General features: G+C 55.3%; 3 protein-coding genes across 3 annotated transcripts; all 3 read left to right on the top strand.

Moving 5' to 3' along the window:
- Positions 1-2,118: 2,118 nt before the first annotated feature.
- JKF63_00544 (uncharacterized protein) lies at positions 2,119-7,533 on the top strand (the record flags this gene model as incomplete). The annotated part of the gene is made up of 1 exon (XM_067896595.1): positions 2,119-7,533. One exon carries the CDS (start codon positions 2,119-2,121, stop codon positions 7,531-7,533), a length of 5,415 nt encoding a protein of 1,804 aa, XP_067752752.1.
- Positions 7,534-8,500: 967 nt separating this feature from the next.
- Positions 8,501-8,857, top strand: JKF63_00543 (uncharacterized protein; the record flags this gene model as incomplete). The annotated part of the gene is made up of 1 exon (XM_067896594.1): positions 8,501-8,857. The coding sequence occupies one exon, from the start codon at positions 8,501-8,503 to the stop codon at positions 8,855-8,857; it is 357 nt and encodes a 118-aa protein (XP_067752751.1).
- A 1,328-nt stretch (positions 8,858-10,185) lies between these two features.
- Positions 10,186-11,265, top strand: JKF63_00542 (uncharacterized protein; the record flags this gene model as incomplete). The annotated part of the gene is made up of 1 exon (XM_067896593.1): positions 10,186-11,265. The coding sequence occupies one exon, from the start codon at positions 10,186-10,188 to the stop codon at positions 11,263-11,265; it is 1,080 nt and encodes a 359-aa protein (XP_067752750.1).
- Between the last annotated feature and the right edge of the window lie 2,909 nt (positions 11,266-14,174).

The raw sequence follows: 14,174 nt of genomic DNA, 5'->3' as shown, positions 1-14,174 counted from the left end.
GGAGAAAATCGCACACCCGGGCGGTTACGCCAAGACACCCTTCAACTAATAAAAATGAAAGTTGAGTTGAGTCTGGGCATCGGCTGAACGGCCACGACATCGAATACTACGACAAGCACATACGCTCGTATATATATATATATATACGGCGAGGGTTTTCTGCATGTACGCGAGTAAATCTATTCGAGCGTGGGTATGAACACATGTTTTGTCAGGGCGAATCCGAAACACCAAGGAAAAAAGGGACAGGCACAAAGGATGTGCCGTTGTAATTGGACAGCTCCCCCCCTCCCCCCTCCCCCTTCCCCCCCCAGGGGGGGGGTGGTTGTGCACGATGCGGGTCGAAAAGACAATACTGGACGAAAAGGATGCGGTGCAGGTGCCGTGGCGCCCAGTACGCTGCGAGCGCTGTTGTGTATTCCCCTCCTCCCCGCGTGCGACCCGATGGGGCTGATGAGGCACGGGTGCCGGAAACGTGGCGAGAATCAGCCGGGTACCGCCGTGGAGCCACCAAGCCCCAACGCGGACAAGTGTGCGGGCTGTATTGTTGCTTAAAGCGGCCCGGGGCGGCCGCAGGAGAGGGCTAACTCGCGCGAGGCCGGTCATTTTTTTTTGTTTGGGCTCATCCGGCATGCGTGGGGGTCAGTTCCCCACCAGCCGCGCCGCGTACCACCCCCCCCGACCCGCCCTCGAGCGCCAGGTCCCTTGTCGTTGCCCGTTTGGATCAAGGCATGCTGTGGGCCCATGTCGGCCTGACAATGATTGCGCGGCGCGCGTGGGGGGAGGGCTCGCGGGGGCTTGCTGGGAGCCACCATGGATCGGCCCATGGCCCGGCTCAACGCCAGGACGGGTTTTTCTCGTGCGACGAGGATATCGCGTGGGGTTCAGCTGCGGCACCTGCGGTGGTGGTGGTGGTTGGGGGGGGGCGTCGTGCCTGTGTACATACCGCTTTTGGAATGTTTTTAGTGAAATGCCCATGTGTGGGAAAAAAAGACAGTCTTTCCTTGCAATAGTGGGTGTATTGTACATGCCTGACATCATCTGGCGTGCTGGCAACTCTCTCTCGTCAGCCGCCTTTGCGCCGTTATTCACTTCACTCCGCTTCTTTTCTTACCTCCAGGTCAAGCAGTGTCTCACTCATCTGCCCTCCCCCTCCCCCTCCCTCCCCTCTGCGGGTTGGCTGACCTTTGTTTGGACCGCAGATGATTTAGTCCTCACGGAAGTGGCACTCCCGTGTTGATCAAGAAAGTGGTAGAGTCCCGAGTTGGAGCAGAAATCGTTCACACCAGAGCGCTTCTGTTTCGGTGTTGTTTATGCAGGCGTGCCATCGTGTGTTTTGGCTGTCACACTTCTTTTTTTTTTTGCTTCTCTGCCCCCTTCTCATCCTCCCTCTCCGTCATGACTTCACAGATATGATCGTGACTTGAGCTCTCATGCTTGTCCGGATTCTTTTCCCTTTGTTTTTTTTCTTTTATTGGCATTCTCCCTATCCTCGCTTTTTTTTTCCCTCCTATATCCTCTCCACAAAACGTTCGAGTGCGGCGGCGGCGGGGGAAGGAGCGTCTTGACGGACGCTTGGCACATCCATCGTGGTGTCACTTTTCGTGGCGACTGCACATCTACTCTCGCCACCTTCTTTGCGCCCCTGTCGCTGATTTAAGCGTCCTCCATTTGTGTGGGCCTTTTGTGCATTTTTTCCCCCTTTCGGTGTTCCCCCGCCAACTTGCCTCTCTCGTTGCTGGACGGGTGTGATCACCATTGAGCGGCGTCTATTCATGCCCGTACTTGGGTGCTTGCTGGGACTCATTGGCATCTACATCTGCATTTTTCTTCAGCTTTTTCGCTCCCCACAGCGACCAGAGGGGGGCAAAATTCTATATGTCCTCCGTTAGTCCATGCGCTGGCCGCGCAGAAAAAAGTTCACCACCAACGGAGGTTCCGCTCCAAGGGCGACAAAAAGCTGTTTTTTTTCCTAAAAACGTTACTGGAGGCAATATTGTGGGCAACCAAGTAGAGCACCAGTCGCCGGAGCAACAGGTATGCCCAGACACCTTGCCAGTGCCCAGCTCGAATCGCGCGCCTTCACAATATGGGCCGAAGAGGGTGGAATCGTTCGACATGGCGTCCAGCCGCCAACCGTCTCGAAGTAGTCGTTCTACCACGAAGGAGTATCGCACGCATCGCCGCCGTGCCATTCCGAGCCCACCGCATCGGCAGCTGTTCCTCGTTGACACCTATTACGGCGATGAAGACCCTCTATACGTAGACGTTCATGAGGACCTCCCCACTCCGGATTGGATGACCAACGGTGCCACTGACTGTCACACCTCCACGAATAAAGGGGTCGCGCAGGCAGCGACGTCCACTGCGGCGGAGTCAAGCCGCTCTGGCACCCCCGCGCCCCCGCTAACAAGGATGTCGTTTCACTCGGTTCCCTCGACTTCCTCCGGTATCACCCAGCTCTTCAGGTCCTCTTCGGGTATGCGCATTATGCAGAGGAGCTCATATGTGGGCTCTCCGACGGCGCGGGCGCCAACGACGACATCTGGTGTTTCAGATTCGCCCCGCGATGCATCTCGTAGGCGCAAGCGGCTTGACAAGCGGCGCTTGAAGCAACGCATCTACGAACCTGTGGAACTGCAGGTTGAGTCTATGCCCGCTTTAGCGATGCGACTCACGATTTTGTTATGGTACGCATGCTTGATCACGGCTCTCGTAGTAGAAGTCATTCCGAGTCTGCAGTGGTCAATGGTGAACATATGCGGGGCCACTCATGACGTGGATCTGCGGCATATGGACAAATGGACAAGTCCTTGTGTGATCTCACAGCCGACTGGGGCAGCCGACGGTGCCCTCACGACATTGGCGACGGTGTCGCTAAAGTGGAGCGGTGCGAGCTTCATGGACCAACGTAGCAGTCTGGTGCGCTACAGACGCCTGGCGTTTAGTCTGCCTGCGCCAGCCGACCAGGCGACCACGGTGCAGGTGTATAACCTGGTCGCGGAGACACGCATGTCTGGCGACGGTGTTGAGTGGCTCTCGGAATACTCCATTTCGATGCGCTGTGACCGAAGGAAGCGCCGATGCGACGTGGTGCGAGTGCCGGAGTTTTTGCTGGGTAATACGCCGAATTCTCTGAGCGAGTTCAGTGTTACCCTGACCTCCGTACCGGCGTCACTGGCGGCTGGGGCGGCGAGTGGCTCCGTCGGTCTCGCTTATCAACGTTCTGCCTACACAGTTGCCACGATTTGTTGGCGCTACGGGCTCATGTTCCTGTCGCTGGTTCACACGCTGCGCTTTATTCTCTACCGTAGGTACACCAGCTCCCTGTACGAGCAGACCTGGACGATTGTTCTTCAGATGGCGCTGCTGTGGTACATGGATCCGCTATTCGCTTTGAGCATCAAAAAATGGCACCTGTCCCCCGTGCTCGCCTTTTTAGAGTTCCGCATCCCTACATACTTCATGGCGGTGCTGATCGCGTACATGCTCTCTGTGATGACTGCCTCGATGACCTGGTCTCGCTCGGTGGGTGCGAAACCAGGTGACGGCGTCGTCGCCAAGGTGAAGGCCTTTCTCATGCGAAGCCATAGTGTGTATGACCCGCCCTTGTGGACCAAGGTGCTCATCTCTGTTTACATGATGAGCATCTTCGTGCTGGACGTCGTTGATGCTTTCCTTGACCGCAACATGTGGTACTCACCTTCGAACAGTGAGTCACCATTCACGCGGGTGCACTGGATCGTCATCGCCCTCCACATCGTTGGGGGCTTGACTTGCCTGATTCTCCTTTTTTATCTGCGTGAATACCTCGGAGCCAAGCCGTACTTGGAAAGCCGTCCCCAGCAGCTCGCCTGTCGCGTGTTCTTGATGATTTTCTTGTCTGCTATTGCGTACTACGTTTTTCACTGCCTCGTTTTCCTTTTACTGTACAACCGCGGATTCCCAGCGCTGGCTTCGCAGCAGCCTTTCCTCCAGCTTCCGATGTTGATGGTTGCCAGCTTGTTGGTAAACATCATGACGCTCGTCTACACCTCGCAGAACCGCGACGAGAGTGTGCCCATCAACCCGAAGGACCCGCGTTGGAAGCACATGGTGTGGCCTGACACGTGGTATCGCTGGCTGGCGCGGCATGGTGGCAGCCAGTACATCTTTGCAACGGAGCGAGAGGAGACGCGGTTTTATCGCCTCCAGCTTGACTTTCGATGGAGGCAGTTCATGGCGAAGCAAAAACGCCATCGACGTGGGGGTGGGCTGATGAGTGGCGTCGCACCCAGCCACGCTGGCTCCACCGTTGCCACCACACCACTTGAGCGCGGCGGTGGTGCTGCCGTGCCGTGTGGCACAGATGTGCGAGAGTCACCGCAGCCGAGCTGTCCTTCTAGTGCCTCAAACACCGACGAGGACGAGGACGAGGATGGAGGCACCAGCGAGCGGCGTAGCGAGCCACCAGATAAGCGGGCCCACAGCTGTGGCGCCGCTAGTCTCTCGCGCCTTGATGACTGGTTGAGGTTGCAAACAGCGCGCGGTGCAAACTCCGTGGCGAAGAAGTCGAATCCATCGCAGCGTGTCGGGGGCGATGATCCTGTTGCTGCTGCCGCTGCTCCCACCAGATTCGATACGCAGGGCAGCCGGCTTCGGGGTAGGCTTGGCCATGGAAGCCTGAACCAGTCGATGCCGCTCACCTTGGCAGCGCGTAGCGTAATGAACATGGACAGTTTCAGCACCTTTTTCCTCGCAGACGACAAGGGCATGGCTGGCGGTGACCGGGAAGGCGGCTCCGTCACGGGCGAGGACCACCCTCTACTTTGGCGCCAAGGCGACATCCAAAACGGTAGTCGCGTGCTACATCTCCTGAAGTCGTACTCTCGCTCCGTACGAGATGGGTCATCGCCAGCAGACATTCATGCGATCGAGGGCCCTGCACATCGGCGGTCCCGGCTTCGGCACAGCGTCTCTGCGATGCGAGGCAGTTTTAACGGAGCCAGTAGCATCAACATGGACAAGTTCTCAGCGCCCCGGACCTTGTTAGCCACGAAGGCCATGTCGCGCACGTACAGCGATGGCAGCCGCTACGATGTCCACGTCAGTGAATCACCTCCAAGATCGGGTCTCTCTGACCTGACTTGTGATCGCGCGCGCTCCTGCTTGAATAGGGACGTTCCCATTAGTTGGAGGACGAATGGTTCCAAAGGGTCGGCGGTGCAAAACGGTGAGGGCACTACGGGGCATGATGCGGCGCCACTGCCGTGGCGGTCACGCTACCGAGATTCCACTGCCGATGTACCCATGGCAGGTGGCACCAAGAAGTCCGAAACAGCACCGTCGAGGCTACTGCAGAAGACCCAAGCAGCTTTATCAGGCACGCCTGTGTTATCCCAAGCTGCGGTTTTCAGGGAGGGAGATGCCGATGAGGAGCGGCAAATAAGCGAAAGCGAGGTGGTAGTAGATACGCGCAACAACAGCTTTGCGCAGCAGCGCCGCCATCTACTGTCAGCGATGCTTCAGGTGCAGACACCAACTAAAGGCGGTGCCGGCGCCAGCGATGGTGGCAACCGCACAGGCACGCTGCTTGCCGAAGAAGAGCGACTGCTCATTCTGCCGAGCTTTCCACCACTCTTGTCGGCAGGTTTGTCTTCTGGGGCACCGGTGGTCAACGACGACGATGAGGTCAAGTCGCGAGACCGCCGTTCAGTCAGTGGCAGAGGAAATCGTGTCGGCGTGCGGTGCTCTGAACAAAGTGATCTCCTGTCAGATCTCTCCTCGGACACGTCAAGCAGCAGTGACGACGACAACAGAAGCGACCACACGCATGGTGGCACCCGTTCCCTTATGCGCACCCTGAACATGGCACGGGTGCGCCTCGGAGCATTGGTGGAGTCGGCGGAGAGGCACCTGCTGCGGCGGCCAGCTCGCGGGTTAGAGCGGTTGGAGGCGCAGATCATCGATGCGGCGTACCGACCTTTCCAGACCATCCATTACCTCCCTTTTTTTAACCTTGAGACTGCCATTGACTGCTTCAACATTTCTTGGCAGGCGTACGGGGTGGAGGAGAGCACCGGTGACCACTCGATTGAGATGGGTATCCGGGTCAGACCACAGAACGTTCCCAGCACCGTGGTTCACTGCTTCAAAAAGGTTTTGTGCGGTTGCTGCGCGGAGGAGGACGACACAAGCGACGACAAAACTGAAGATGCTAGCGAGGGAGAGGAGGTGCAGGAGGAGACAGGCCTTCAGGACGTCGCTGGGGGTGCAGGCAACAATACCCATAGGACTGCAGAAGTCGCGCCCGCCACCGGTGACGATGGTGCGGTACACGAGACACACTCGCCCACCTCGCTGCAGAGGCGTTTCTCAAACAGGGTTGTGGCCCGCATGCGCGGCGAGGGTAGAAGTGGCCGTGCGGAGGACGGTACTGACGACTCATCAGTTGCCGCATCAAAGGCGATCGCGGCTCCTGCACCCGCCCGTGGGTTTTCGCCCAGCCACATTACTTCTTCTTCCACTGGACCGGGCTCGGTGGGGGCGATGCCGACAGCAGCGCCAACCACCGTCTCCGAATCCGCTGCGCTGCCCATCGATGTCGAGCAATACGGCTTTGTACGGCTACTGGTGGCGGAGGCGAGTGAGGTGCAGGTGCTGATGGTGAAGATGGACACGAGTGCTTCCGAGCACAAGGGCAAGGCGCCGCGCGTAATCATCGGCTTTCGGGGCACAGCCAACATGAGCAACGCCAGGCACGACATGAACATTCACCGTGTCGTGTGGCGTGAGATGGAGCATGCCGCCCACAGCGAGGCAGCCAGTGCATCTGGCGAAGAGGTGTCTGAGCTAGCCAGCACCTTTGGCGGTAGCAGCACCACGAGTGCACAGTACCTCGGCTGTGCGTCTTGCATTCGGTCTTGCATACGCAAGACGTCGTGGCGGCCCACCTGTCACGCTGGATTTCTTGCCATCTGGAAGAAGCTGCGGCCGACCGTGTTGTCGCGGCTGCGTGCCCTCCTGCTCGATGACAGCGACACCATCTATCGCATCTTCACGACCGGCCACAGCCTCGGTGGCGCCCTGGCATCCCTCTGTGCGTTTAGCATCAACTGCATGCTAAAGCGCATGGACTACCCGATCGCCGACACCACCGTCTACACTTTTGGCCAGCCCCCGATGGGAAATCGAACTTTTCAGGGCATCTACAACAAAGCCGTCCCGCGTACCTTCCGTATTGTGAATGAGAGCGATTTCATTGCGGGTATGTCGTTATTTGGCGGCTACCACGTTGGCATCGAGGTGGACGTGGACCGACACGGCAACTACATTGTAAAGCCAACAGAGATCGAGAAGTTGTTTCCACCCACGAAGGGCCGGGGATTGATGTTGATCAATCACCTCATGGCCAGTTACGGAATTTCGTTGAACGCGATCGCGTCTCGTACTTCATGCCCAGCGCGCGGTCTTGCGTTGTACTTGACCGCTAGTCCCGAGAAGATCGAGGCCAAGAGGCTCAGGACGGACAACACCCAATCGGCGCCGTCGTAGTCTGCCATATATGAAGGCAAGACACACACACACACACACACACACACACACACACATACCAGCGCAAAGAGGTTATACTGGCCGTAACAAGGAGTGAGATCCATATTGCGACTACTCGTAGTGGTTGCCATTGTTGTTGTTGCGGTAGCGATGTCGTCATCGCAAAAAACAACAACAACAGAAAAGGGAGGGGCTGTACCATAGCCGACTCTCAAACTGCTGGCCATTGGGAAGAAAAATGGAACGGGGAAGAAGGGGTGAAGGGAGGGGGGGGGCAAAGAACATGATCTTCTGGTTCTACTTGCGTTCACCATGCATACGTGTACACGCAACTTGAATGTCACGTGTAATGACAACCGCCGCGGAAGGGGCAGCTGATGCTTCTTGCTCTCCCCTCTCCCCCTCTTCCCTCTTCCCTCTCCCCCCCCTCTTCCCCCCGTCTCGCGAGTGAGTGGGTGGGTGGTTTATTTAGGTGGTGTATTATTCAGGCTTCTGGCTTGGGATATGACTGAGCTACGTGAGAGTTCGAAGGATTCAGTGATGCTGCACCCGTGGTAGTAGAGGGGGTGGTGGTGGTGGTGGTCGGGCCTCGTGTCCCCTGCCCCGTTCCCATTGGTTGACGTATACGAAGAGACATCTCATCTTGGTTGTCATCTCCTTTCCCTCCCCTCCCTCTCCCCCCACCCAACTCCGTAAAGAACTCATCGGTGCAACATTGTCTCTCTGATTTGTCTCACTCACTCACTTCTCCTCTACCCCCCCCCCCTTCCCCAGTGTCTCACCTCTTTTCCTCAACGTCCATCGTCGGACTCATCAGGGGGAAGTCTACTCGCCACCAACTCTGCCCTCCACCGCCACACAACCGAGAACTTTAGGAGCAGCACCACGAGCAACAACACCAGAGAGAAAAAAAAGAATATTCAAGAGGAGTTTGCATCCCCCTCTCTCTATTTCGATATATCCTCCAATGGCGACGACAGCAGCGGGCGCCACTGAGGCGCAGGCGTCTATTTTGCAGACAACAGACGCACAACTAGGCGTCCCTTCAAGGGAAACTGTGTGGTCAGCGTGGTACAAGGAGTCGGAGGACAAGTTTTCAGAGTTCAACAGTTTCGAGCCGGCGCCCGCGACTGGGGGTCCGGGCAACATGTCCCGCGCTGGGTCTGTTCGCACGTTGTCGATGCGGCAGATAAGTGGGCAGTTTGAAGAGGAGGTGGCGAAGTCGTGGGAGGAGGACTGGGAGGATGAGGACGTAGAGGACACCTTCGAGTATATAATGGGCCAAATCTCCCAGCTCCACGCCACGAAGGCCGCGTCCAGGTAAGGCAAGCAGAGCCAGCCAAGTGCTCGTGTCTTTGTGTGTCCGCCTTTTCTCGCCGCGGTGTAGATGTGGAGGTGGGGGGGGCGAGTTATTGAGGGAAATCAGCATCACAGTGCACCCCCTAAACGTGTAGAGGACTTACCTTTTGTTCTCAGACTCTTTTTTGGTGTGGCGGCTGTCTTTCCTCCGTCTCCTTTTCGATTTTACTTTTTTCCCCCTACCACTCATCTTGTTTCATGTCTCTCAGTTTTATTTTATTCATGACGACATTCTGATTGTCTCGATTGTATCATCTGTGGCTCAGGTTTGCCTCCTCGGTGCGTTGCGCGCGCGCGTCTGTGTGTTTGTGTGTGTGTTTGTATCTGTGTGTCTATTCAAGAATATGAGAGACTAGAGAATCACTGTGTGCAGCTTCATGCAGTGCGTAGGTGTGCACCCCGTGCGCTTTTCCCTCTCTTTCTTTGGTTCCTGTGCCCTGCGCCCTGTTCTTTGGTCTTTCCCCGACACGGGCCCATGACTTCGCCTTCGGACGTCGCCTCCCCCCCACTTCTACACTTACACACATCACAATTTGTGTGTAGACGAAGTTTGCTGCCCGCTCAAAGCAACGGAGTGGGCTTCGGTAGCGGGAAAATGGCGATGGGTGCTAAGCGGGGTTTGCGGGCATCCCTGATGGATGCTGCCTCCTCCCCCCTCCTCTTCCTCTTCCTCTTCCCTGATAGAAAAAAAGTTTTGCTTTTCTCAGCAAACCGCTGCCTCCTCAAGTCCGTCTCCGTGTCTTCACTCACTCCCGTATTTCATATGGTGTCCCCTACCCCCCTTTCTTTTTTCTACCACGCACCCACCAAAAAAAAACATTACATACACATTCGCACGTGCCTACGTCAATGGTTAAATCAACCTTGCGCCAACATTACATGATCAGTTTAGGTCGTTCTTCACATTGATCGATATCACGTACCGTTAATTCAAGGCGGTCGGAGGAGTCGTGTGAATCACTAGAGTGTGAGCGCCCATTGAAGAAGTGTGAGGGGGAAAAAGGGCGGACTCTCCTCGCCTAGTCCATCTCTCTCCCCCTCTCTCTTTCTCTCACGCTTTCTGTGTGTGTTTCTGAAAGCGGCATCGCAGAGGTTTATCACTGCACGCCGTGCACGACACAAAAACACGGCTAGACAGTTGTTGGGTATTTCGCTCACTTTCTTTCTAATCCCCTCCCCCCTTCTCCTCCCCGGTGTCCATTAGAGGGCCCCGCTGCCGCCGCACCGCTTCGCACTGCAACAACCGCGCCAGCCAATAATTGTAGCCAGAGAAAAATCTAACGTCAGGTTGCGATGTTCTCTCGTACTGCCTGGCGCCTGGTGGAGAGGACAGTGATCACAGCTGCAAGACATGAGGTGTCAAACGGCGGCAGTGCAAACAACGAAAATTACCCCTCCGCGTCTACGTCGTCGTCGACAACCAGCGGCGATGCAGTAGCTTCTTCCACCGCCGCTACACCTGTATCGACGTCGTGGATGGCAGGGGCGGCATGGGCCAGCCTGGGCAACGAGTTCAAGAATGTTGCCGAGGAGAAGTTCCTGAAGCCGATTCCTGATCAATTCCTAACCCCACGCGCAACGACCGACATCCAGCCCGCCGAACAGCTACTGTCGAAGTTGGTGGAGGAGAACTCGGAGCGCTACAAGGGTATCGACGTACGTGACCCATCTTCAATGGCCATCTACGAAGGCCAACGACCGCGGTGGATGACAATGGGTGGTCAGGTGCGCGCTGTATCAGAGTTTATCTCTGGCCACCTATGCCACCATATCTCGCTCCCCGAGTGGAAAGATTTATTCGACTTAGAGTATGCTGAGATGGACTTGACATATTGGCTGTACGTGTTGCATGTTCACCTTGTCAGTCGCCGTGCGACAAGTATTCCGATTGAGAGGTTCAACCGTCGTCGAGAGGTCTTGGAGGAGCTGTTGGTGACGATGTTTGATGGTTGGGCAGCCACGTCCGAGGATATCATGGGCCGCCCACCACTGAACAAGATCAAGTACTACATACGGGACATGTATTACGTGACAGCAGTCAACTTCGAGGAGGCGCTGTTGCACGATGGGCCAGGGGCGGACATGATGCTCATGGGCTTCCTTATGAAGTTCTGCCCTCTTCCACGACCGGAGGATGTGCCGGTGTTCACCTACTACACTCTTGTGCATTACGTCCGCTTTCACACGGCCCTCTTCGACCGCATTCCCGACGATGATTTTGCCAAAGGGAACTTTAACTTCTTAAGCCCCACCGACCCGCTGATCTTCGACAAGTACAGCGACGTTGCATATGATGAGGTAATTCGCGGCTGGACCGTGGAGGAGAGGGAGGGGTGGGGTGATGGCGGTGAGGCGGCACCGTCCCACTCGTAGTGTTTCACAAGCGCTGCTGCTCGTTGTTGTGAACCTTAGCTACGTTATCATGTGTTTTTTGTTTGCAGAGTTGGCCGAGTACACGCCAAGGAATATTCTCTGTGGTCGTTGTATTGTCGCTGTGTGTTATGCCCCCCCCCCCCTCTCCCCCTCTCCCCCTCAATCGTCCTCCTCCTCACATCGCTTCGCTCGTTGTTGGTGCTTCTGCTCGGCGTCTTCCACTATGATGTTCATCTTTTTCTATTTCCCTGCCCCGAAGCGCAGAGGGATTCTTCTCTGTACCTCCACTGTTAAAACGGTCTCGTTTCCTTCATGTTGTTAGGCGCCTCGCGGCTGCATTAAGTCGACTGAAGAAACTCCCCTGCAAAAGTCATTGTGGAGGGGGGAGGGAGGGAGGGCGAGACGGGGATTGGGGGGGTGGGGGGGGGATGCAAGCACCATAATTCTGAGGACGATGGAGTACAATTCTTTGCGCCTGGTCTCAAGGTGTGTCAATGATGTTGGGAAGTACTGTCACTGGGGTTTCGCGGTGCTGTCTGTGTCTGTGTGTGTCTGCGTCTGTGTGTGTGTGTGTGTGTGTGGCTGGGGGGGGGGAGGCCTTTTGATGATTGTTTGGTAAATGAGCCCTCGTTTCGTTATCTGAAACACTGTGAATGGAATCTCTCTCTTTCTTTCTTCCCCCCACCACCCACCACCCCTTCAATTGTGTAGGTTTGTGATTGTTCGTTGGTTTTGTTGTCCGGCCGCCGTCTTGTTGTTGTGCCAACGATCCCCCAACTTTTCTTTTTTTCTCACCCTCTTTCGGTTAACTTCGCCTTGATTAAAAAAAAGGTTTTATCTGCGCTTGTGCCTCGGGACACATTTGATCAGCCACCAGCGGCAGATTACCCCCACCCCCACCCACCCCCTTCTTCACACACACACACGCACGTGTAGGAGGCGTTGTCGCGTACAAGCGTAGAAACATAAAAGTGGGGCTGAAGGGCGAGCCAATGTGGGTGTGGGACGCGTTTTTTTTTTCACGGACGGTGGCAGTCCAGACTGTCTTCATGCGACCTGTCCTTGCACCTTCGCACACACAGTGCTCGTAGAGCCCTTTGGAGTCAGAATGCTTCGGTGGTGGTTAATGGCGGTAACCGCTTTGTGGCTGGCTGGTGGCCCTTCCCCTTTGTTCTCCTGTCTCGGTGGTTTGGCATAGTCAAGTGGTACACTCCTGCAGTTCCCCTCTGCTGAGGTCTTTTTTCTTCTCGCCTCCTGCCATCGAAGACTATAGTGGGGGGGGGGAGAGAGGCGGTGCTGTCTTCGCGCTTTAAACCTCTGCGATGTGACCTTGTGGGTCGGTATAGCTGGCCAAGAAGGGGGAGGAGGGGAAGGCGTTGTCATGTCGGGCGCCTGCCTACAGCCCGAGATACAGAGTAAAGGGGGTGTTGGCTCAGCGTGTCTCCTGCGGCGTGCACTACTACTCCCCACTTCCCAGTATTTCCTCTTCCTTATTCCTCTCTCTTTTTTTTTCTCTGCATGCGAATCTGTGGCCTGTGTATTGTATCAACGTGGTATTGATCAGAATAAAACTCCGTTCACACACTGTACACACTGTACACACACACCCACACACACACACGAGTACGTAGGAGGAGAGCGAGGAAAAAAAAACTGCACTACAAACGACTCGACTTGTTTTTTTTTTTTGTAAACTCCCGTTTCCATTGTTCACATCGAAGTGCAGTGCGTCACACAAACATCCAGGACAAAAAAAAACCGAGAGAGAGCACAGAAGGAGAACAACAGGGGCAGAGGCACAGAAACACTGGCGTACATACACACACATACACACACACACACAGGCTCAACGCTCTGTGTGGGTCTCACTTTTCTCCCTGAGCTTAGCTGTGCCGTATAATAATATATATATATATATATTTGCGCGTTTCACTCAGTGGGTGCAAGTGTAAGTCCTCTGCTGCTCAGACGCGAAGCGGTCTCACCGCAGCACACACGTAGAGTACTTCACATAATAGAAATAGGCAATCAGAGCGTCTGCCTCCCCGAAGCGCGCGCACGTACACGGTTTCCTACACACCCTTATCGTTTCTAGTGTGTGTGTGTGTGTGTGTGTATGGGGGAGGGGGAGCTCGTCTGCGGCTGTCTTTGGTTGCGCAGCGAGAGAGCGGTGTCTTGAGTTCTTCTTTACCCTCCACTCCGTCCTCCGACAGAAGCGGCGATAGAACTGCAGCTAACAGAGGGGATCGTCTTTTTGTGAAGCTTCTTCGTTTGTCCCCCCCCCCTTCCCCACTTGTTACTGTGCGGATAAAACAGAAAGTGCACGTGAAAGAACGCGCACGCAGGCAGCAGTGAAGAGGGAACAAGAAAAAAATAGGAGTGACGGGACTATTCTCACCTGCAAACGCGCATCAGAAGCTTTTTTTTTCACTCTTTGCCTTCACACGTTTTTTTTCCCTCTTCTGGTTCTCCTCCTTGTCGCTTTGCTTTCCGCGCCAACGGACAGGGACGTTGGTGTATAATTTCCAAGAAAAACAAGTTGGTGCCACTCGTGTCTGACCTCTCGTCTAGTCTTCTTTTGATATTCACATTTTCCCCTAAAATTGTTATTTTTATTTTTCCTCTGTTGACTGCTCTGTTTGTGTGTTGTCACCTCGCTCTCTTTCTTCCACACACACACACACACACAGAGAGAGAGAGGGACCCGATCCTTTTCTCCACACCACCGTCTATTGTTCGCGAGCGGCATCCACCGAAGCCGTGGATCGGGTTAACTTCTCTGTTTTTTTTTCTCTTTCTCCCTTTTTTTCTGATCTGTGTTCTGATATATAATTTTTATTTCACATCTTCACTGAACCGCCCCGTCTCTTTTCCTCTTTTTCTTCTTCGGCTCGATTTCGTGTGTGTTT

Source organism: Porcisia hertigi, chromosome 36, assembly GCF_017918235.1.
Source record: "Porcisia hertigi strain C119 chromosome 36, whole genome shotgun sequence".
Classification (NCBI taxonomy): domain Eukaryota; phylum Euglenozoa; class Kinetoplastea; order Trypanosomatida; family Trypanosomatidae; genus Porcisia; species Porcisia hertigi.
This window is presented reverse-complemented; position numbering and strand designations above follow the sequence as displayed.